The sequence below is a fragment of the Elaeis guineensis genome, chromosome 2 (assembly GCF_000442705.2).
Source record: "Elaeis guineensis isolate ETL-2024a chromosome 2, EG11, whole genome shotgun sequence".
NCBI classification, from domain to species: domain Eukaryota; kingdom Viridiplantae; phylum Streptophyta; class Magnoliopsida; order Arecales; family Arecaceae; genus Elaeis; species Elaeis guineensis.
The window spans coordinates 80,366,235-80,390,889 of NC_025994.2; the positions used below are offsets into that span (position 1 = coordinate 80,366,235).

At 41.9% G+C, this 24,655-nt stretch overlaps 1 protein-coding gene and 1 long non-coding RNA gene across 2 annotated transcripts; both read right to left on the reverse strand.

The window, feature by feature from the left end:
* Positions 1-3,089: 3,089 nt before the first annotated feature.
* LOC140855652 (uncharacterized) lies at positions 3,090-7,258 on the reverse strand. The gene is made up of 2 exons (XR_012138610.1): positions 5,531-7,258; positions 3,090-3,411 (listed from the first exon to the last, which is right to left on the reverse strand). It is a non-coding gene; the product is annotated as an uncharacterized lncRNA (long non-coding RNA).
* A 6,446-nt stretch (positions 7,259-13,704) lies between these two features.
* LOC105056923 (large ribosomal subunit protein uL13y) lies at positions 13,705-17,440 on the reverse strand. Its single transcript, XM_010939299.2, has 4 exons — positions 17,122-17,440; positions 16,883-16,999; positions 16,301-16,388; positions 13,705-14,056 (listed from the first exon to the last, which is right to left on the reverse strand). The coding sequence occupies exons 1-4, from the start codon at positions 17,391-17,393 to the stop codon at positions 13,913-13,915; spliced, it is 621 nt and encodes a 206-aa protein (XP_010937601.1). The 5' UTR covers positions 17,394-17,440; the 3' UTR covers positions 13,705-13,912.
* Positions 17,441-24,655: the final 7,215 nt, after the last annotated feature.

The window sequence follows — 24,655 nt, forward strand, 5'->3', positions numbered from 1 at the left end:
ATGCGCACCTGTGAGGATCCGAAGGTCATAGTTTGGGTGCGATCGGACAGCTCTGGAGTGAGCTGTTGCGATCGGACAGCTATAGTGAAATCCAACTTTGATCAGGCATGATCAGGGTTGATATGAGTGATCGGACAGCTCTAGTTCGAGCTAATCATGATCAGATGGTCTAGAAGGATTCTAAGATTTGATTCAAGCCTGATATCCAAGTGAAATACTGTTTTAATGATTTTGGAGCTTATATAGCTATGATTGATGAGTCATTTATTGCGTTAGGTAGCTGGTGACGTCTTGGTTGTGTAGAGAGATTTTAAGAGATGTTTTAGAAAGCTTTTATGAGGATTTTAGAGTTTTTTATTGAGAGATCTTTGTACAAAGATTGAGTGGTGAGTTTTTTTTTATATTTATTTGATTTTTTTTTCTCATAGTGAAGTTTGTACGCCCCATGGAGGTAGGCTTGAGGCCAATCCACGTTATCTTGATTTATTTGTGATATTTTTCTCTCTCTTTCTTCTTTCTTTCTCTCTCAAGAAGTGGTATTAGAACACAACAATTGGTATCAAAGCAAGTGATATCACAACAATCGATATCAGAGCCTGGTTATCGTGGATAAGTAGTGCCAGATGATCCAGATAGAGGTGGTGTTGATCAAGATTGAAGATGGAGAGGGCAAACACAATCAAGATGGAGATCAATCGGTTCGATAGAAAGAGCAATTTCTCCTTGTAGCAAGCAAAAGTGAAGGACGTGCTCATCCAACATAGGTTGATCGATGCTCTCTTATATGAGAAAAAGTCAGCCACCATAGAGGAGAAAATCTGGGAGCGGCTATAAATACAAATGGTGAGTACCATCTGCTTGTATCTGACAGATGAGATGGTGATTCATGTACTTGACAAGACTTCTCCGATGGTGTTGTGGTCGAAGCTCGAGGAGTTATACATAGTGAAGTCCTTCACTAATACTCTTTTTCCCTAGAGGTAGTTCTACCAACTATGGATGGACGAGGGACAGAGTATGCAGGAGCATCTCAATCACTTTCAAAAGATTTTCACCGATCTTCTCAATGTAGGTGAGAAGGTTGAGGAGAAGATCAGGATATTGGTCTTACTAGCATCGTTTCTCCCTTTGTCTAAATCTTTGGTGACTGCTCTTCTAGTAAGAAAGAGCACCATCAAGATAGATGAGGTCACCTCATCGATTCTTCAGAATGAGGTTCTCAAGTGGAAGAACCAGACTTCGAGCTCAAATGGCGGCAGCTCAATTTTGGCAGTTTTTGAAAGAGTAGGTGGTGGCAGATGGAGCGACAGAAGATTGCGAGGAGGATGATCCAGGTCTAAGATGAGGGACCACACCAAGATCAGGTACTACCAATGTGATGAGTTGGAGCATCATATCAAAGATTGCCCTCAACTCAGAGATCCGATGAGGGCTCTGCAGTGACGATCAGTAGTGAGTCAGAAGATGATGTCTTAATGATATCTGACGAGGTATCTACTTCTTTCCAGCAATGAATTTTAAATTCTGCATGCACCCATCATATTTGTTATAGAAAGGAGCTGTTTGACTTCTTGGAGAGCAGTGAGGGCATTATTCATCTATCGAATGGATCGAGTTGTGTGATTAGGGGCATCAGGATGATCAGTTGGAGGACACATGATGGTGTAGTGAGGAGATTAGATGAGATCCAATACATATCTGATTTCAGATGGAATCTTATCTCACTTAAGATTATGCATGGTGATAGGGTTATTCTGGAGGGAGAGAAGAGGACGAGAAGATATTACTATCTGGTAGGGAGTCTGGTGCGAGGTGAAGCTTCAGGAGCTAGGAGGAGCCCAGTGCAAGGTGGAGCTCCAAGTGGAGGTGGATCGGACACCAGATGCGAGACTCGAAAGGATGAGAGGCGACATTGCAGAGTGAAGTTCCTGCAGGAGATTTTTTCGAGTAGATTGTTGGTCAGAGTGGACATAGCCCATGATGGAGGTGGGATCGAGCGGCCTGACTTGACTTCCATATTTGTCCATCCATGAGACAGTAGGCATACCTCAGGGTGTGGGGGCGAGATGGATTACAGGCTCTTAGAGACAGATGGAGACCAAACATCAAGTTGAGATAGAGATTGTTGAGAAAAATACCTTAAGATTCGATCCACAATAAGTCAAAAATGAGGTCTAGGATGACGAACGAAATTCAACGAGCTCAAGAACAGCCTAAATAGAGTCCAGATGGTGAAGATACATACGAAGAAAGTCTGAAAGGAGATGATACAGCCCACGGGCCATCGGAGGGGTCCATGGGCCGGCGTAGGCTGGTGGTGGTGTAGGCCAGGCCTGGCAGCATGCTGGGCCGGCCCAGGCACGCACGCGGGTGCCCAAGCCCCCTAAGTGTCATGGTCCACCATGGATCGTGCACTCTATTGTGGCTCACAGTCGGATGCGTGGACCAGAGCGTGATCCAACGACTAACGTTGCTTATGATGGGCATCTGACAGCTAGAGTCTTTGCACAATCAGACAAGTCATATGCGCACCTGTGAGGACCCGACACCATAGTTTTAGCATGATTCGATGGCTCTGGAGTGAGCCGATTGTGATCAGACGGCCATGATGAAATCTGACTTTGATTAGGCATGATCAGGGCTGATATGTGCGATCGAATGGCTCTGATTCGAGCTGGTCATGATCGGATGATCCAAAAGGGTTCTAGGGTTTGATTCGAATATGATATCTGAGTGAAACACTATTTTGATAATTTTGGAGTTTATATAGCTCCAATTGACGAGCCGTTTGTTGCATTGAGTAGCTGGTGACATTTTGGTTGTGTAGAGAGGCTTCAAGAGAGATTTTAGAGAACTTTTATAAGGATTTTGGGGCTTTTTATTGAAAAATTTTTGTATAAAAATAGAGTGATGAGTTTTTCTTGTATTTGTTTGATTTTTTTTCTCTCATAATGAAGCTTGCACATCCCATAGAGGTAAGCTTGAGGCCAATACACATTATCTTGATTTGTTTGTAATATTTTTCTCTCTCTTCTTTCTTCCTTCCTCAACAAGTGGTATTAGAGCACAACACAGACTTAACATCAAACTGATAAATAGGCCATTTTAATTGAGCAGCTAGTGCTAAAAAAATTCTTACTGTTTCAAAATGAGCAATAGAAGAAAATTTTTTTTCGAAGTCTATATCTTGTTGCTACGAATATCCTTTCGCTACTAATCGTGTTTTGTGTTTTTGTATGCTCCCATCAGCATGATGCTTTGTCTTAAATACCTACTTCAAGCCAATGATTTTTTTTCCTTGGGGTAGGTCCACCAATTCGCATGTTTCATTTTTTTCTATTGCTGCAATCTCTTCTTTCATGGCATGACACTATTTTTTCTTCTTCATTGCTTCTGCAAAATAACTTGGATCTGAAACAAACAAGGCAAAGTTACAAGATTCATAAATTTCTTTTAAGGGTCTGAATTTTCTTAGAGGACTTTCATCTGATGAGTAATCAGAGAATGAAATACTGCTTTTTGAAGTTGTAGGTGAAGAAATTTGTGGACTTTGAGAAGCTAGCTCAGTAGTTTCACCTTTACTTGAAATCTGAATATTTGTTTCAGCTCTATTGTTGTTCCAGTTCCAACTTGCATTCTCATCAAACACTACATTTCGACTAATAATCACCTTGCCACTAATAGGATTATATAGTCGGTATGCTTTGGATTGTGAGCAATAACCAATAAATATATATTTTTCAGACTTATCATTAAGCTTATGGCAAATTTGTGAGTTAACCAAAGCATAAGCAATACAACCAAAAATTTTCAAGTGATTTACATAAGGTCTTTTACATTTCCATGCTTGAAATGGTGTTTGATTCATGACTGCCTTTATGGGAGATATATTCAGCAAACATACTACAGTGGCAACTGCTTCTGCCTAGAATTTGTTAGGAAGATCCTTTGCTTTTAGCAAGCTTCTTGCCATTTCTACTATGGTATGATTCTTCTATTCAGCCATATCATTTTGTTCTGATGTATAAAATACCGTAAGCTTCTTGTAAATATCATTTTCTTTACAAAATAAGTTAAAATCATTAAATAAAAATTCACCACCTCTATCTGTGCGGAGAACTTTCATGTCTACACCATTTTACTTTTCAACAAATACTTTAAATTTTTTAAAGAACTCAAAAGCTTCAGACTTATATTTCAAAAAATACACCCAGCTCAAATGGCTATAATCATCGGTAAATAACAGAACATATTTACTCCTACCAAAGGATTCTATGTGCATTAGTCTACATAGGTCAGCATGCACTAGCTCAAGAACATATCCAGCCCTCTATGCCTTTCCAATAGGAAATGGCTTTGTATATTGTTTTCCATACAAACATCCTTCATATACAACATTTAACGAATTAATTCTTGGTAGTCCCACAACCATTTCTTTTTGACCCAATAATTTCAGACCATTTATATTCAAATGCCCAAAATGTAAATACCATAGTAAAGATTCATTCTTCTCAATTGCAACTAATCCATGATAATCAATACATGAAACTTCAAGAGGAAACATTTTATTTGCAATCATTCTAACATGAGCAATGCTTGGCCTATTTTATTAGCCTTAATGTAACAATATGCATCATCAAATAATATTGAATATCCACTTGCCACTAATTGTCCAACACTTAATAAGTTATGTGCTAAACTAGGAACAAAGAAGACATCATAAAGGAACTTTACCTTACCATTGCCATTTTTTATGGCCACTGTACCTTTTTCTTCAACTTGTATTTTCTTATTATCTCCAAGCCTGACCTCCATCTTGTGTGACTCGTCAAACTCCTTAAACATGGATCTCATACCAGTCATATGATTAGAGCAAGCACTATCTAGAAACCAAGTATCACATGAGATATTAGTATCATACAAATCAGCTATAAATAACTTACCTTCTTCTTCCTTCTCCACATAATTTGCTTGCTTGTCTTTGTTCTAATAATTTACTTCTATGTGCCCAAATCTTTTGCAATAGTAATATTGAACTCTATTCTTATAGTTTTTCTGCTCATTGAAGAACTGTCTTTACTCGAATTGCCCATCAAATCATCCTCTGCCACGAAATCCACCTCTACCATGAAATCCACCTCTGCCACATCCTCTTCCTGCTGATTTTTTAAATTTATCTTTCTAACTAGATGCCTCCTCTTTCACTTGAAATGCCTTTTCTTCATTTTTTTTAAGTGATCTGTTCAACCTTGCTTCATGTGCTTGCAAAGAACTCATTAGTTCATCAAATGAAAAAACATATAAATCTTTAGACTCCTCAATATATAGCAGCAACAACATGATCAAATTTTGGAGTTAAATTTCTCAATACTTTGGCTACTATAGTTTCATCAGTACTATGTTCACTATATGACTTCATTTGATTGACAATACTCATTACTATAGACAAGTAATCTTGAATTGATTCATTACTTTTCATAAGTAACGTTTCAAACTCACGATGAAGGGATTGAAGTTTTATGGTAATTACCTTTGATGAGCCTTGAAATTTCCTTTGCAAAATCATCCAGGCTTCTTTTGAAGAGGCTGCTACAATTCTTGAAAATATTATTTTATGGATAGCTTGTTGAATGAAGAACAAGGCCTTAGTGTCCTTTCTATTTTTCCTTAGCCTTTGCTCCTCACCTGGATCTACAAACCCATTCTCTACTAAGTTCCATGGATCTTGAGACTTGAATAGAGTCTTCATTTTGATACTCCAAAACTCATAGCACTCTCCTTTGAAAATGGGAATGGGAGGCCGAGTAATATTCATATTGTTGTTGTTTGCTGCCATAGGAACTTTCTCATAGGACTTTCCATGAACACTTAGTGATCGAAACCTGGATGCTTTGATACCAAACAAATGTTGGAGGAGATGTGGAGCTGCTCTGTTCTTTGCATTGAGAAAGAGCCAAAAAAACAAAAAAAGCTGAAAACAAAGAAGAGGAGGCGTGAATTTTTTTGCGGGATGATTGTAAACTGGACTGCATTTATTCATTTCCAATAGGGCTAAATATAACTTTTACATAAGCTGATACAACTAGAGATAAGATTAAGCATAACAAAGTAAGAGATAAAGATGATTTGAATCAAACTAAGGGATAAAGATTTGGATAATAACAAACTAAGAGATAAAAGTTATCTACTCATTCAACTTTGAAATATATTCTGGATAGATAGAATAGAGAAACCCAAATCATTTCCTCTAGCGTCTCTTTGCAACAATCTAGACCTCACTCCAAAAAGTGAGCTAGAAAATATCATATAGGTTCCTTGATTATGTATGAGTACATAAGATTTTTTTGATAAATAACCGATATAAATCTAAATATACGTTCATAAAGAACCTCACATCTACCAAGGCTGACCCTACCAATGCCAGAAAGGATCCTCACATCCATCATGGCTAACCCCACCACCATCAGAAAAGAGGTGGCTGGTGGAGTTATAATGGAAGACCTTAGGATTTTATTCACAATTTAGAATGTTAAAACACCGGGACTTTAGCCCTTTTTGAAGCCAACCTACTTGTCCTTTTTCTTATTTTATTTTGCATATATGTATAATATAAAACCTATTTTAAAATGGATGGTATCGATTTATTTATTAATAATTAGTTTTAACTGACCATATGCGTGGCTGGTATGGTAAATAACTCCCCTCCCTCCTCAATTAAGCACCACCCCTCTTCCCACCAAAGGTCGGCATGTGGTGGGGGGAGGCTAGGTGGAGGAAGCGGGCGGTGGGCCCGAGCGGCAGTGGCAGAGGAGGAAGGAGGCAGTCGGCTCCAACAGCGAAAAGGAAAAGAGGTTGGGGAAGTGAGCGACGGGAAGATAAGCGGCGGTGGTGGGGAGGCAATCAGCAAGCCTGATCGGCAGAGAGGTAGGCAAAAGAGGAGGATGAGAAAAGAAGTGGGGGAAGGACGGGATGGGATGGAGGTAATTGGTGATGTTGTGGGGGCAGAGGGTGGAGGGAGAGAGGAGAGGAGGAGGTCGTCGAGAGAGATGGTGGGATCCCTGAGAAAGTGCCGTAGATGAAGTCGGGGGTGGAGATGTCATCGTTGATGGATGTCATGATGATGAGAAGAGACAAATCCAAGCATCGGAAAGACGGGCGGAAGAGGAAGAAAAGGGATGGCAATGGTGGCGGGCCAGAGTGGAGAGGTGGGCAGAGGAGGAGGAGGATGGGAGATAGTGTACGGAAGTGGGGAGGTGGATGATGGGGAGGCGGGCAGCAACGAGGAGAAGCTACAAAGAAGAAAAAGAAGAATTAAAATATAATAAAATATTATTTTTTTTAAAAAATAATAAAATATAAAAAATAATGATAAGATAATATTTTAAATATTTTTTATAATAAAATATTATTAAAGGAGCACTATAGCAAATATCAGTGAGGATCCACGAAGGCAATCCTAAATTGTTAAGAAAAGGCTGGATGGTTACGGTAAAAGTCTGTGACAAGTAAAAAGTGAATCATAACGGGGCCTGTTAATGCCTTAATGGAGGAAACAGCAACTCAAGAGGCTTAAAGCGTGGGGAGTTTGGGTTTTATAATTCTTCTTGCTGATTCAGACGTGCATGTCTTGGCATGCGTATGCTTTTGAAACTTTAGATTTAGCTCCGAGATCTGATAGTACCAACCTTTACTGATCAACAGAAGTTTATGGTGAGCCCTGACTGGTCCGACGTGGCTTTCCTTGCTTAGCAATTAATTATTTATCATACAAATCCCCTTCTAAAGTGCTGATTTATCCTGATATTTGCTAGGCATGGCTGTGTTTAATCTGGAATAAAGCAGGAATAACTATCCTTCCCGCCAAATAGATATAAGAAGGTTAATAACAGGAATAGTTAATTAGTTACCCCGGTCATACCTGCTTTTTCTGAAACAATCCCTCCTGTCCTGCTGCACCCTTTTTTCTAAAAAATCAATGACTGGAGGAAACCTTTTTCCAGACAGATAACCACGGCACGATGAGTGGAGGTGCAAATGAATTGAGTCACGTCAGATCATGAATGATCCCAATTCAATTTGATTCTTTAATCAAATTTTAATATTAAATTCAAATCCAACACATCAAAGATCAGATCGAATCGGATCTATGATCAAAATTTTCTATCCATGTTGCGGCCAATCGCCTCGTCGTCCGATCATCGGGAAGCGTGCACCTGCAAAAGGAAGTCCGCACTGACCGGAGGCGGCTCCGGCGGGGACCCTCCGACGGTCAAGTCAGAGAGGTGACTGGGCAACAGTAAAATGCAGACAGAGAGCTCTGAGAATGAGAGAGGGAGAGGAAGAGAGAGGAGCGAGCCTGCGTATGTGGGAGAGACGAGCGGATCGACCCTTTGCACTGTTGCCTTCCCCGGTATATATAGTGGAGCTAGGTATGGCGCCGTCATTAATGGCGCGGACAAGTGAGGAACTGTCAACTCACTGTGGACTGTCAGAGCCGCCGTAAAAACGTCATGTCGCCGTGTAGCCGTCCAATCACCAGGGTTGACCCGGCTCTCGGCGGGACCATGTCCCTAGGTAACTGCGCCGCATGTCCGTGTCAGAGCTGACAACGTCTGGCGGCTGTACGGTGGTTGGAGGAGCCGACCGACCCAAAGTCGGTAGCCAGCTGAGTGGTGTCGGGCCCCTCCATTGGTCGGCGAGCATCATGTTGCGAGAGTCGGCCATCAGACTTCCTGGCCGGAGTCGGCCAGTCGGTCGGTCGGTCGGCCAGTCGGAGTCGGCCGTCGGGGTCGGCCATCAGACTTCCTGGCCGGAGTCGGCCAGTCGGTCGGTCGGAGTCGTCCGTCGGGGTCGGCCAGTCGGTCGGTCGGCCGTCGGGGTCGGCCAGTCGGTCGGTCGGCCGTCGGAGTCGGCCAGTCGGGGTCGGCCATCAGACTTCCTGGCCGGAGTCGGCCAGTCGGTCGGTCGGAGTCGGCCAGTCAGGGTCGGCCGTCGGGGTCGGCCGTCGGCCAGTCGGGGTCGGCCAGTCGGTCGGTCGGCCGTCGGAGTCGGCCAGTCGGGGTCGGCCCCTTCGACCGTAAGTCGGTCGGTGGGTATTCCCCAACAGTTGCCCCCCTCCACTCCTGAGCCCGATGTCGTGTTGGCTCGCGTGAACACGTGGGCGACGGCTTCGGACGAAAGGAGTGGTGTTCCATCTTTTCCTGCCCCGACTCTGGCGATCATATCAACGAACGATCCAATATCGATCGTCCCGACTGTAGGTCGAGCATGCACGTCGGGTCGGAGGTCGGCCAACCTCCGAATGTTGCTCGTCGACACGATCATTCTGCAGAATCTGATAGTCGAGTAGCATCCGACGTATTCGGATAGGATAGCGATGGCAAGTCGAATATCCATTGTCCAGCCCTTGGTCGGACGTATGCGTCGGGATGTATGATAAACGGTGGCAAGCCGAATATCCTTCGATCGGTCGTGACCAGATCGGTATGTCGCGAATGCGACTGCGGTCATCTTGGCGTTTTGCCCTTCTTAGTCGAAGCTAAGTCGGCAAGTTAGCCAGCCGCATTAGTCGAAGCCCTTTGCCTTCAGAGGCCGAGGTCGTCGATTTCGGCGATCGATGATCCAGCCGTTGATTCGGCGATCGACGATCGGCCATGTTGGTCGAAGCCTTTTGCCTTCAGAGGCGAGGCCGTCGGTTCGGCGATCAGTGATCGAGCCGTTGATTCGGCGATCGACGATCGGCCATGTTGGTCGGAGCCTTTTGCCTTCAGAGGCCGAGGCCGTCGATTTCGACGATCGATGATCCAGCCGTTGATTCGGCGATCGACGATCGGCCATGTTGGTCGGAGCCTTTTGCCTTCAGAGGCCGAGGCCGTCGATTTCGGCGATCGATGATCGAGCCGTTGATTCGGCGATCGATGATCGGCCATGTTGGTCGGAGCCTTTTGCCTTCAGAGGCCGAGGCCGTCGATTTCGACGATCGATGATCCAGCCGTTGATTCGGCGATCAACGATCGGCCATGTTGGTCGGAGCCTTTTGCCTTCAGAGGCCGAGGCCGTCGATTTCGACGATCGATGATCCAGCCGTTGATTCGGCGATCGACGATCGGCCATGTTGGTCGGAGCCTTTTGCCTTCAGAGGCCGAGGCCGTCGATTTCGACGATCGATGATCCAGCCGTTGATTCGGCGATCGACGATCGGCCATGTTGGTCGGAGCCTTTTGCCTTCAGAGGCCGAGGCCGTCCATTTCGGCGATCGATGATCGAGCCGTTGATTCGGCGATCGACGATTGGCCATGTTGGTCGGAGCCTTTTGCCTTCAGAGGCCGAGGCCGTCGATTTCGACGATCGATGATCCAGCCGTTGATTCGGCGATCGACGATCGGCCATGTTGGTCGGAGCCTTTTGCCTTCAGAGGCCGAGGCCGTCGATTTCGACGATCGATGATCCAGCCGTTGATTCGGCGATCGACGATCGGCCATGTTGGTCGGAGCCTTTTGCCTTCAGAGGCCGAGGCCGTCGTAGATTCTCCGCTCCTTCGATCTCTATCAGGATCTGCGCACGAGGAGTGGGGAGAGGGGCGTAGGAGTCATACCTGTGATGCGTCGGTCTCGAACTCCATCGTCAGGGTGACTTTTGGATTCGTCGGGGTGGCGAGACCCGACTATCGGTCGGGAGCCTGCTTGGTTCGGCGGGTTCCCGACCTTTCCTCCGCTTCTCCTTCGGGCCTCTGGGCTCGGCCAAGCGTCGGTCGGACGCTCCTTTGTCCGCGCGCATATACTTGTATGCGCGCTTCAGTAGCTCGGCATATGTTCGGGGGAGGGTCTTGTCCAGAGAATAAGTAAATCGGGACGACCTCAGGCCCCGCTTCATGGCTGAAACAGCCATGTCTTCGTTGAGGTCCCGGACCTCGAGCGTGGCCGCGTTGAATCGCGCCACGAAGTGTCGGAGCGTCTCGTTTTCCCCCTGCTTGAGGGAGAAAAGGCTATCCGACGTTCGCGGCGGCTTTCGGCTGGTGCTGAAATGGGCCACGAACGAGTGCTCGAGCTGCGCAAAGGAATGGATACTGCCCGATCGAAGACCGGAGTACCAAGCCCTGGCAGCCTTGCGGAGCGTCGCGGGGAAGCCGATGCAGAAAAGAGCGTCGGTTGCCCCTTGAATCGTCATGAGAGCTTTATAGCTCTCGAGGTGGTCGACTGGGTCGGTGGAGCCGTCGTAGGGCTCCACGTGCGGCATCTTGAACCGACTGAGAATCGGCTCGTCGAGGACCAGTCGGGAGAGAGGTTGGGCGGTCTGGAAGTCGACGTCGTTCGAAGACTTCTGGCCGTCCGTCTGCAGTTGGGCGAGTCGGCGGTCGATTTCCTCGAACCGTCGCTCGTAGTCGTCCGCTCGTCGATGCTGGGAGACCCCAGGAGTGGAGTCTCCGGAGGATTCTGAAAGGGAGGCCAACGGTGTGCGCGGCCGCTTCTCCTTCCTTGCCCGTTCCAACGGGGAGGGAGAGGGCCGCTGGGACCGTCGGTCGTCGCGCCATGGTCGTCCCTCCTCTTCTCCATGGGAGTGCTGTTGGGGGCGCTCGCATGGAAGCGACAGGGATCGGCGCGGTCGTCGGCGGCTGCTCCTGGAGGGCATGGGTCGGGCCGCCGGTTGCTGCTGGAGGCTTTTGACTGCGTCGGTCAGTACGGTCATCTGCCGTACGATGGCCGCGATCTGGGCCTCCGTGGTCACTGCAGGGCGTGGAGAGCTAGGCTCCGCCGCCGGTGGGGGCGGGGAGGCTTCTTCCCGGCGGGAAGAGCACCTTGCCGACCCAGTGATTCTCGATCGTTGAGCTCTTGTCTTTGTCATACTGTCCCCTACCTGGCGCGCCAATCTGTTGCGGCCAATCGCCTCGTCGCCCGATCGTCGGGAAGCGTGCACCTGCAAAAGGAAGTCCGCACTGACCGGAGGCGGCTCCGGCGGGGACCCTCCGACGGTCAAGTCAGAGAGGTGACTGGGCAACAGTAAAATGCAGACAGAGAGCTCTGAGAATGAGAGAGGGAGAGGAAGAGAGAGGAGCGAGCCTGCGTATGTGGGAGAGACGAGCGGATCGACCCTTTGCACTGTTGCCTTCCCCGGTATATATAGTGGAGCTAGGTATGGCGCCGTCATTAATGGCGCGGACAAGTGAGGAACTGTCAACTCACTGTGGACTGTCAGAGCCGCCATAAAAACGTCATGTCGCCGTGTGGCCGTCCAATCACCAGGGTTGACCCGGCTCTCGGCGGGACCATGTCCCTAGGTAACTGCGCCGCATGTCCGTGTCAGAGCTGACAACGTCTGGCGGCTGTACGGTGGTTGGAGGAGCCGACCGACCCAAAGTCGGTAGCCAGCTGAGTGGTGTCGGGCCCCTCCATTGGTCGGCGAGCATCATGTTGCGAGAGTCGGCCATCAGACTTCCTGGCCGGAGTCGGCCAGTCGGTCGGTCGGTCGGCCAGTCGGAGTCGGCCGTCGGGGTCGGCCATCAGACTTCCTGGCCGGAGTCGGCCAGTCGGTCGGTCGGAGTCGTCCATCGGGGTCGGCCAGTCGGTCGGTCGGCCGTCGGGGTCGGCCAGTCGGTCGGTCGGCCGTCGGAGTCGGCCAGTCGGGGTCGGCCATCAGACTTCCTGGCCGGAGTCGGCCAGTCGGTCGGTCGGAGTCGGCCAGTCGGTCGATCGGCCAGTCAGGGTCGGCCGTCGGGGTCGGCCGTCGGCCAGTCGGGGTCGGCCAGTCGGTCGGTCGGCCGTCGGAGTCGGCCAGTCGGGGTCGGCCCCTTCGACCGTAAGTCGGTCGGTGGGTATTCCCCAACAATCCAAAAGATCATTTGAATTGGATTAGATTCATGTATAAACCGGTCCCAACTCAAAAAATTTAGAACTAAATCGGATCCAAATCAAATGTAGCCAACCGCATTTTTAATTATCACATGGCCAACTACTATTAACGATGTAAAATACACAATAAACAATATTACTTTCAAAATAGATTAAGATATAAAAATAATTTTAAATCTATTTTTATGTTAAAATATTATTCATACGGATCTTAAATCACAACTTAAAGATTCAAACAGATTTAGATCCTAATGGTATATCGAGTTCGAATCAGATCGCATCAGATTCGAATTCAGTAAATCTAGATTCGATGCAAAAAATAGAACAGATCTAGTTTTATAACTCAAGTCACTTTCAAAGTCCTTTAAAATGAATCGGATAAATGAATCGGATAACTCAGATCAGATCTAAATAAATCAGATAAGATTGGACCATAGATCAACTCAACCCATTTGTAGCCTCAATTGTAAGGCACAAAAGGGATCAGGCCACAAATCTTCAGCATAGACAGACACAACAGACACCGCCATGAAGCTAAAGCTTGAACTGATGGACCATGCCTGATTAAGCATTTTTGACTGCTGATCTAAAGGGCACAATATGCAGTTGATATCAATCTGTGTTTAAACCTGGCTTCCATCCATCCTAGAAATAAAAAGGGTAACGATATGCCTGAAGTATTCTCTTCGTTTGACAGCACTTCTGCTGCCTTCTCTTAACTGCTCTCAGATATTCAATTAAGGACAACTTTGCTTCAGAACTATCAAAATGCTCTCAGAATCAGATTCATAAGATCAGTTAACTAACAACAGCAACTGAAACTGGGAAACTAATCTACGGATCACTGAAGCATCTAAGCTGAGGCCTGATTAAAAAAATTGCATTCATTAGATCAAAGCAACTTGGTTCACCAGAACCATTTTAATCCAAATAGATGTAACCAGATTAACCAAAAGCTATAAATGCCACAAAACTACAGATTTCAAATATAAGACAATTCCATAAGAAAGTCTAAGATTGCAAAGGAGAAGTTCTGCAAAACTGTCTGCTCTATAGAAAGAAGGCTATCAGTACTTCAATGGGGCCAGAATGTCCAGTTGAGAGCCAAGCTTCTCTTCTGCTGTCTTCTCTGCCTTCTGGCGCAGCCTAGCCAGCTGCTTCCTCCTCTCATAGGCAACCTGAGACCTCTGCTTCCTCTTCTCCTCCAATTCCTATCACACAAATACACAAAATCCGACCAAATTTAGAAAATGTACAAGCAGTGCATAACCTAATTAGCATAATTTACAAGCAAACTGAAAAAAATAAAGATTTTATTGATAACCAGCACCAGTCCTAGCAATGCTATACAGGAAAACAGAAAAACACTCATACCCATAGCAGACAGCTCACACAAAAGAACGTGCGTAGACCAATTCAAGAGCAATCTTTGCGGGCAATGGCTAATTCAGGAATTAAGTGCCAAAGTTGCCCCAGTGCCCACTAAAGATTGGTCTGGGAACATGTGGGCCCAAATCTTGTTATCATCAGTTGGAACTGACAAGCTCCATATTCATGCAGCCATCACCAATGATTCACAAGGAAGCCATCCACATGGGAGTGGATGTTGAGAACTTGCATTATTAGGGCAACTCTGTCATTTGTCAATTCCAAGAGATCTTCCTAATACATTTAAAACAAGTAAAAACAAGGGTAAAAAATTATTTCCATGTTACTCTTTCCCTTCAGTTTTACTCTCTTCCGAAACCTTGACCTCTTTATCTCTTTATTTTCCGCTCTTACAAGCAGTTAGCTGTATAATTCAAAGGATCCTACACTATCTGCCATAGTTTGAGACCATGAGTTTCAGTGACAAGTCCCTTTTAGGTTCCAGATTCACATGACACTTACATGGATTGCCCCTAAGTAATGACAATATCATGCTTAAGCTAAATAACAAGACATAAAGCCTTGAAGAGCGTCTAGCTGAAAACTTGCACAATCCAAGAATGACCAAAGTTTGGAGATGGGGTGAAATGCTATGCGCTACTTTAACATTTAATTTTTGACACACCACTTCTCCTCATAGTTTTCAACTCAAAATCACATCATTTCCTCTTGTAACCTTTTTTCCTACAGTCAATTGTGACTGTTCTAAATCCAAGATTTGAGGTACACTTGCACTTGGCAATTCCCTAGTTTTTACATCCCTGATCTTCTTGGGAAGTTTTTGGAGTCAAGTTCTGGTTCGTGAATACCCAAATATTTGGACATAGAATTTTATCTCAGGAAGGTGCTGCCATCCTTTCTCTGTCAAAAAAAAAAAAAAAAAAAAAAAAAAAAAAACGGGAAGAGGAACAATACCTAATATCATGGTTTGAGCCTCAGTAATAAGAAGCTTCTAACTAGGGTGTTGCACCCACTTTAGAATCGCTCCAAAATATATACTGCATTTTCTTTATTTCTATCTATATCTGGAAAGCATTTTCTGAAAACTAAACTTTATTTTTTGTTTTTTATTTTTTTTTATTTTTGCAAATCCTAAGGACATTCACAAAGCAGTATTATGTTTGATTCCAAAGGAATTTAGAAGAAAAGTAAATCATCCTAGAGCTCTAATTTCATAGACATCAATACTCTCATATGTTAGACTGCAATAATATATACACTATAACATGATTTTTGAACAATTAATTTACAGGTCCTAAACAATATAACATTTTTGAATGTGATTTAGACTTCAATACATGTCATGAAATTTTGTCTAATAAAGAATTCTTTACTGAATATATTTTTCTTCACTATAATTTATTTTTTTGTTGATTTTACTTGACATCTTAATTCCTTAACGTTTTCCTAGAGAAATTGCAAGACTAGAGGAAGACCACCAAAACCATCAAAATGCCAATTGCAAAGTCATTTGGTCCATTTACAACTAAAATTGAGTTTTTTATCCTTAAAAAATATAGTTTCGCTAACTGAAGATAAGTTGTACTAAAAGGAACAAGACGAGTTAGAAGAAAACTTCAAACCATAATTGGAACCTCTAGCATAATCTTTATGTCAAATTTTTCCTGGAAAGACAAAATTTTCAACTTATGCAATAGCCTGGTAGCAACAACCACCCTACTTGCAATATTTGCAGGCAATCATCAATTGTTTCACATAATTATCCAACTCCTTGGTTTTACTACATATATATAGTTGTTGCAATTACATTTCGTGTGGGAATGTAAAATACAATGCAGAAACAAAAATAGACATGATACACTAAGATCCGCATAACAATATAGGATGCCTCTAAGGATCTACAATTTCAAAGAAAGAGAGAAAAAGCGAAATACTGAATGGAATCGCCAAGAATGTTCAGCCACATCCTCAACACAAAAAGTTGGATTTCTTTGAATAGTAGAGTCTATAAGTTCCCATTTGATAAAGAATTTAAATTCAAAGGAGAAAAAGGGAGTTCCACTCACCCTGATGGTATCATAATGGCTCCATCCGACCTCCTTAGAGAGCCGGCCCAGCAGGCAATACTTGTGACCTGCCTGAAGCCTCAACACCCTAAGATTCATAATAAAAATAAAGAACACAAACAATCAATTAGTCAATGTATAAACCACAAACCCAAAATCCACATTATTTCTCGTATAGCTAAGCAGAAGCATGAAACTAAGCATGAAACTAAGGTTATCTTTGGGATTGCTGTTAACAGTAAAGCTTTTGAAGCTTTTAGAAGTAGAACTTTTGGAAGTAGAACTTTTATAAAAAGCTATTTGCTGTTTGGTAATCATATTGATAAAATACTTTGAGAAAAGCAAAACAGCTTCCCAACATTAGTCACAAAGCATTTTTAGAAAAAGCTTCAAAATACAACTTTTTCCGAATAGAACTTTTTAGCTTTCTGACAAAGCTAAAACAGTTTCTCAATATTTTTATCAAACACTATTGTATCACTCCAAAGTGCTCTTTAGAGTCAGAAAGTACTTTCTGGCACTTAGAAGCTTAGCCCAACAGGGCTCAAGTCGAAAGCTTTTTCTTAAAGAAAGAACACTTACTTGAGAGCATCGGGGATGACCATTCGCTTCACCTTATCGTAGGGGGGTGGCACGCCCTCGTAGGCCTTGAGCCTCGCCAGCGCTGCAGCTCCGCGCTTGGTCTTGTGGGGTATCATCCTACCGATCGATCAACAGCGAAAGCAACCATCACATTGGGGCATAAAAGCAAACAACAACCAAGCATGAAACACAAATGATCAAATTGGATCGAAAAGAAGGATTGATGTATAAAAACTTACCCACGGATGGTGCGCCAGAGGATCTTGGCGGGGGAACGGAAGTGGATGGGGCCGTGGGAGGGCTTGGTGTTCATGCGCTTACGGAGGAAACGGAGGAACTTCATCTTCTGGCGGACGAGGCCGCCGGAGAGGCAGATTTCCTCGCACCGCACCACCACGACGCGCTGGCCATTAAGGAGCTCCTTCGCCAAGATGGAGGCCAGCCGGCCAAGCATGTGGTGGCGCGCGTCCACCACCACCCTCCTGGCGCAGATCCCCGATCCCGACACCATCCCCTCCGCCGCCGCCGCCGCCGCCGCCGCCGATAGGATTAGGGTTAGGCTTTGGGGTTAAGTTTGAGGACGGGTACTTTTATAGGGTGGAGAAGGTGGCGGGGAAATGATCTCGGATGGGAAGGGTCCACCGTTTCGGACCGTCCGATCAGTCCAATCATCCGGCATCAGGAAATGGCTCGTTACTTAGACCCGGCTTACCGGCGTTCTATGAACAACCCATGATCACGACCTTAGGGTGTAGGGCGATAGCATTAATTGATTTAATTTTCACGTTAGTGTACGTTTTTTATATGAAAAAAAAAAAAAAAATCTTAGTATAGTGTTACACAAATCCGCACAAGCCATGAGGGCCTGCAATTTTTTCATAAGTAAGGTTATCATATCACCACTCAATTTATTAAATTATTATGATAGTTGCAAATTATTATTATAGTTGCAAATTGATACACTTCCTAATAACGGGTTTGGTTGTATCAGTCAATTCTTGTTCGCTGCTCAATCAATTATCGGATCATTAAACTGAGTGGTCATCTGGTGCCTAATGTTTCCACTTTACATTTTTATTTTTTTAAAAAAAATTAATAGTTGATTAATAGAATGCATGTAAAGCTGCAATTGTTTATCTGTCTAAAAACTTTTATTATTAGGAATAAAAGTGGTGCAGCATAGAAAGATTTGTCATATGCAATTCAAATCTTGGAAAGCTTCTCAAATAATTTTGGAGGAGAATTCATTGACAGTTATTAAGTAGTTGATTGGTTCAGCTACTTTGGCATCTAGAATCATCACCCACTGCACGATTGTTTACGTATGGATATTTATATTCAGAATTTTGAAATGAAATATATTTTTAGAGAAGTCAATCTTGCTCCCGATTGAATGGTAGCGTGCGTCACTACTCATACAAATCTACTTTATAGTTGGCAACTTCTGGAAATCTTACTCAATTATTAGATATTTTATTTTCCAATTATCATGATTATATTTATTTTAAGCTGTCTAATAAATTCCGATTTGTCAAAAAAATATTTATAAAATTTAAATATTTGATTAAATGTTGAAGGTATGCTGACATCATGCTTCACTGCTGTTATAAACATAAACAGAGTGGAACATATTATTTTGCGGTTGGAAATTGTTTTTTTTCTCTTTTTTTGCTTTTTTCACATTTCAAAAGTGATCAAATGAGGTGTGACTAAACTTCTAGATAGATGAGAAAAGAGATGGGAAACGCATTAGATAATTTTTTGAGAATACATTCTTGAGTTTGCAAGAGAACATATGAGAATTTCCCTAATAAATCCAAGTCTTCGTTTACAGGTTGGATCTCATCGAGCCGAAGAAACAGCAATTTTTGTGCCTTCTGCCGACTGAACATCTCTGTCCAGAGCTTTAGCCAGATCAAGCTGGTCTCTGACCATTTCTTTGCTTGAGATATGGATGACGAGTTCAATGCGTTCACGCTTTAGGGGTACAAGTTTTAACTAACAGTTCATGCATTATCAATGGACAAGTTTTGAACATTTGGTGAGCAGGCAAGATCTGCTTTTGAGATGGCATGGTGTATATAAAATCAATCAATCTTTTCTTTATATAGATATAATAAAATAATTTATTTTGGGGTTTATATGTTATATAGATTAAAGACTATCAAAATATATTATTTTTAGTTTTTAAGTGAAGAAAAATCTAAGGCAGTATGTATGCTAGAACAACAAAAAATTTTACATGCACCGCGAAAATAATTTAATCTAACATGCATCTTCTAGATTTCATTTTATGAGATCATCCCTATCATATTCTTAAGATCTATATGCAGCAAATAAATTTATAAAATATAAACATGAAGACCTCATTTTCACCTTTATGCGGGTAAATATACATCGCAGTTTGATGATCGTGGATATCTCTTTTTGGTTTCTTTTTTAGCAGCACAAGTATCCAACCTCTACAGATATCCACGGGACAAATCTAGAAAAGCTCCTCTTTGTTTCTTCATCAAGAAACTAGTAAACAATCTTCAAATGAGAAGAAAATGAGAGAACTCCTCTCAAATCAACACTTTGCATCTTGCGCGTAGAAGGGAGAAGGCACCTAATTCTTGAGCATGGAGATCAGGGACGTCCAACTTTTGGGCGTGATGAAGAGAGGAGAGGGACAGGGCATGGAGAGCCCAAGAGAAAGAGAGAGAGGCATGGAGGCTTGGCTTGGATTGCTTAGGGCTAAGAGATCTAAGCTCAAGGCTCTTTTATAGGCAAAATGAAGTCCTACTTAGTTTAGAAATTGATCAAATCAGATCTTTATCTCATAAAAAATACAAAATTAATTTTAATTAGGACTCCTAGGTTGCCTCCACTTGCTCTCTTTAATGCCAAATCCTGATGGGGTGTGCGTCCCATCCTCCTCTTCTTATTCCTTGTCGCAGTAGGACTAAGGAGGGTGCCAACTGGACCCTATCCAATTGGGTTCAAACCCAATTTCTTCCAACTTAATTAATGATGGAATACCAACTCATGGTTGCCCATATTACTTGCAATTGACTTGATCAAATCTCCATCTTATAGGGATTCAAGTCTAAAGAGGATTTTGGATTTAGCATGTGCTAGCATGATTTTCTAAACCCAATAGGATTTCTCAAATCCAAATCGACTGGAACCACGTGAGCCCAATTATATGATCTCAGATTAAATCCCTTATTGTGTGATCTCATAGGTTCAATTCTATCTGATAGTAGGATATATTGTGATCTCCATCAACAATATCATTGAAACTTCTTTCAATGAATTTAAAATCTCTTCCAATTCAGCTAATTCATGGATTATTGATCATCAAAATAATTTTCAATTAGTCCTACGATCCACCGATGATATTTAGCAGTATGTAGTGACAATCCAGCAAAACTGAATAGATGAACCTCTAGATGCAGTTGCCATATGGTCCGATTCTTCTATTGTAAGTGCCGACAAAACTAAGGTCATGGATAACTCGTCAACTTGATCTTGTTATGTATAAGATACAATCAATCTAAGTTCTTAGTGAATTCTCATGAAAACTCCTTTCTATCATTCACACTTGTCATAGTCATGGACTTCTGAACTCAATTTTATGATCCTCATAGGGCATCTCTCTAACTATCAGGATCGATAGATCCTATATAGATGCACATCTTATTCCTACAATGAATCTATTGCAGCCAACATACACCTCAAGGCTCCATATAACTAGGAGATCTAGTTATGGTATAGTCAAATTACAGCAATCTCATTATGAATAACAAAAGCACTGCAGGTCGAAGAACTATTCACATTACTGCAACATCGAGTATGTTATAACGAAAAGATAAATATTCAAGTGACTACTCGTATTGATCATGCTCAGTACTCTTGTTCCCTAACATGCATCTGCACCTTGCTTAGTATCTCCACACTATATATTCGAGACTCATCTACCCATAAGAAAGTGATCCATACACCAATCTATCTGGATCGATCATCATCCTCATGATGATCCTATGATCGGAAGTAGTTTATGAATTAACCACCAATGATACATGCTTCAAATTCTCAACTCTTGAGAATATGTGTCATCATTTTATTAATTCATTGGACGATTCATAGACACATAATACAATATGAATGGATAAATAATCTGAATTTTATTTCATTAATAAGTCAAAAATTATAAATTATGCCCTTAGAAAGATTACATGTGTCAGCCCAATTAGCTTTCAGGACACACATCTAACAATCTTTCATTTGCACTAAAGTCAATTGGCCACAAATCTAAGTTTCATCTTCTCAAGATAGATTTTGATCTTTTGTTGGCTTAATTGCTTAATTCATCAGCAGGTCAGCCATGTTATCCATGGTGTCTACTCTCTGTACCTCGATGTATTTCTTTTCGAAATAATCACAGATCAAGAAAAATCATCGCTCGATGTGCTTGGACTTTTGGTGAGATCTCGGCTTCTTAGAAAGTGCTATGGCACCATTGTTGTCGCAATAGAGAAAAATGGCATCTGATGTCATCACACCTAATTTTGAAACAAACTTCTAGAACCAGAATGCCTCTTTCATAGTTTTCGATGCAGCGATGTACTCTACTTCTATAGTAGAATCCACTATGACAGACTGCTTAAAATTCTTTCAGCTCACAGCACCACCATTGCATAAGAATACACTATCTGATATCGACTTTCGATCATCAATATCAGACATGAAGTTCGAATCAGTACATCCCTGCACCCTCAATTCTCTATCTCTAAAAATCAGAAATATATTATTAGTTCTTCTTAAGTACTTAAGAATACATTTCACGGATGTCCAGTGCTCTTTATCTGGATTCAACTGATATCTGCCTGTGACGCTCACAGCATGGGTTATATCAGGTCGTGTACATAACATGGCGTACATGAGGCTCCCTATAGTCGAAGTATAAGGGATCTTGCTCATACGTTCTATCTCTTTCGGTGTGTTGGAGTATATTTTTTTGGAGATGAGTTCTATGTCTAAAGAGCACAAGTACTTTCTTGGAGTTTTTCATATCGAATCTCTTCAATACCTCTTCTATGTACATCCTCTGTGTAAATCCTTATATCCTTTTATATCTATCTCTATAGATCTTAATCTCCAAAATAAAGGATGCTTATCCAAGGTCCTTCATGAAGAATTCTTTAGACAACTATAATTTGACTAATGTCAATATTGAAATATCATTCCTTATCAGGAGTATGTCATCCATGTACAGTATGCAAAAAGTGATAGTACTCTTATTGAATCTTTTGACACATATGGTTCCTCCTCTTTCTTGATGAAACCAAACGATTTGATGACATCATTAAAATGAGTATTCCAACTCAGAGATATTTGCTTAAGTTTATAAATAGATCTTTACAGTTTGCAGACTTTGTAATCTCCATCACCGGAAGTAAAACACAAAGGCTACTCTATGTAGATATCTTCCTCAAGATATCCATTTAGAAAAATAGTTTTTACATCCATCTGTCATATATCATAATTGTGATATATTACGACAGCAAGTAATATTCGAATGAATTTTAGCATGGCTACTAGTGAAAAAGTATCTTGGTAGTCAATACTCTTGCATTGACTATAACCTTTTGCTATGAGTCTTGTCTTAAAAGTCTCTACCTTTCCATCTGAATCTATCTTCCTTTTATAGATCTATTTACACCTGATAGGTACAATACCTTATGGTAGATCCACTAAGGTTTAGACCTGATTTGAGTGCATTAAGTCAATCTCCGACTTCATTACTTCTAACTATTTCTCAGAGTCGATATCTGATATCATCTCGTCATAGATCTTAGGATCATCAACATGAACCCCATTTTCTATGAAGAATATTTTCTTTATATCCTCTGTTATGATACCCATGTATCTATCAGGAAGATGAAAAATCCTACTAGATCTATAAGGTGGAGGAGATGCACGTATTGGCTTGGTATGAATGGGTTCTTTAGGTTTTGTAGCTTGTTGCTTTTCAGAGATTTTCTCTTCGAGCTCAATCTGTCTTTCTATGCCTCTATCTTGAATAAATTATTTTTTGAGAAAGATAACATGTCGACTCACAATCACATTGTGATCCTTTGAAAGATAGAAATAATATCCTAAAAACTTCTTAGAATATCTGATGAAATGAGCCTTAAGAGACCTAACTTCTAACTTGTCCGTCTGTTGTCTCTTGATATGGGTCGGACAATCCCAAATTCTGAGATGACCCAGGCTTGATTTCTTATCATGCCATATCTCATACGGTGTAGTAGGAATAATTTTAGAAGAAATTCTATTCAACACATAATTCGCTATTAATAGACTATATCCTCAAAGAAATATAGGAAGGTCTGTGAAGCTCATTATGGATCGAACCATATTCAATAGGATTCGATTTCTTCATTCTAAAATTGTGTTGAGTTGAAATATTCTTGATGGAGTCTATTGTGAGATTATGCCATATTCTTTGAGATAATTAAAAAAAAAATTATTTAGGTATTCACCTTCTTGATCTAATCGTAGAATCTTAAGAAATTTTTTAGTCTATTTTTCTATTTCATTCCTAAATTTTTGAACATTTTAAAGGCTTCAGACTTATATCTCATGAGATACACACACCCATATCATAAGTAATCATCAGTAAAGGTGATGAAGTAGTGATAACCTCCTTTGGCCGCCACATCAAATGGGCCACATACGTTAGTGTGTACTAGGATAAGTATCTCAATAATCCTTTCTTCTTGTCCCACAAAGGGTAGTTTGATCATTTTTTCTTGAAGCAGAACTCATAGACCAGATAAGATCCAGAGGTCAATGAGCTTAAGAGCCCATGTTTCTTCAATCTGTTAATCCTTTCTTCTTCTATATGATCTAGCCTAAGGTGCCACATATACTTAAGGTTAATATCATCTCTAGGTCGTTTAGTTCCTATGGCATTCATATTCTACTCAGTTATATTCATAGAAACATCAACATGTAACTGATAAAGACTGTTAATTAAGAAACGACTTCCAACCATTTTATTTTCAAAATAAATGACACAATAGTCCTTATGAAAACTAATTACATAGTTATCCTATACTGAATAAGATACAAAAATCAAATTTTTGCTAGTCACAGGTATAAAATAACAATCCCTAAGAATTAAACTAAATTCTGATGGTAGTCGCAAAGGATATTCTCCACAGCCACAACAGCAACTCTTACTTTATTTTTTACTTGTAGGATCATCTCACAATCCCTCAGCCTTCTACTATCCTCCAGACCCTATATAGAAGTACATAGATCAGCACAAGATCCAGAGTCTATCATCCAACTAGATATAGAAAAAATTATAAGATTAGTTTCGATAATGAGTAGGTTAGATATACCTTCAGAAGGTGTGCCATCCTTCCTGTTCTTCAGGCTCATTGGGTAGTCAAAATAGTTTCTCTTCCAATAGCCATTCTTTTTGCAGTGGACATAATTTTCTCTCTACGGCCTTCTTCTTGGGAATCTCCTTAATTTTTTGACCTGTTCTCCACCTTCTACTTCTTCATGGACTTCTTTTTCTTCCCAATATACTTTCTCTTGGAAGAAGTCTGCTTCACAGCTAGAACAGTATCTTTTGAACTTTTCAAGATGCCTTCCGTAATTACCAACATGTTGAGCAATTTGGTCTTAGTGCATTCGATTTTATTCATATGGTAGTTTATAATAAACTGTACATATGAATTAGTAAGAGATTGCATGATCAAATCAATCTGC

Bases quoted from the DNA above. Each gene is read 5' to 3' on its own strand.
- LOC105056923 (XM_010939299.2), bottom strand. From the start codon at position 17,393: ATGGTGTCGGGATCGGGGATCTGCGCCAGGAGGGTGGTGGTGGACGCG. The intron at 17,000-17,121 runs GTAAGTTTTTAT...ATCGATCGGTAG, and splicing joins CTCTGGCGCACCATCCGTGG to GATGATACCCCACAAGACCA. The intron at 14,057-16,300 runs GTGAGTGGAACT...TTTGTGTGATAG, and splicing joins GCCATTATGATACCATCAGG to GAATTGGAGGAGAAGAGGAA.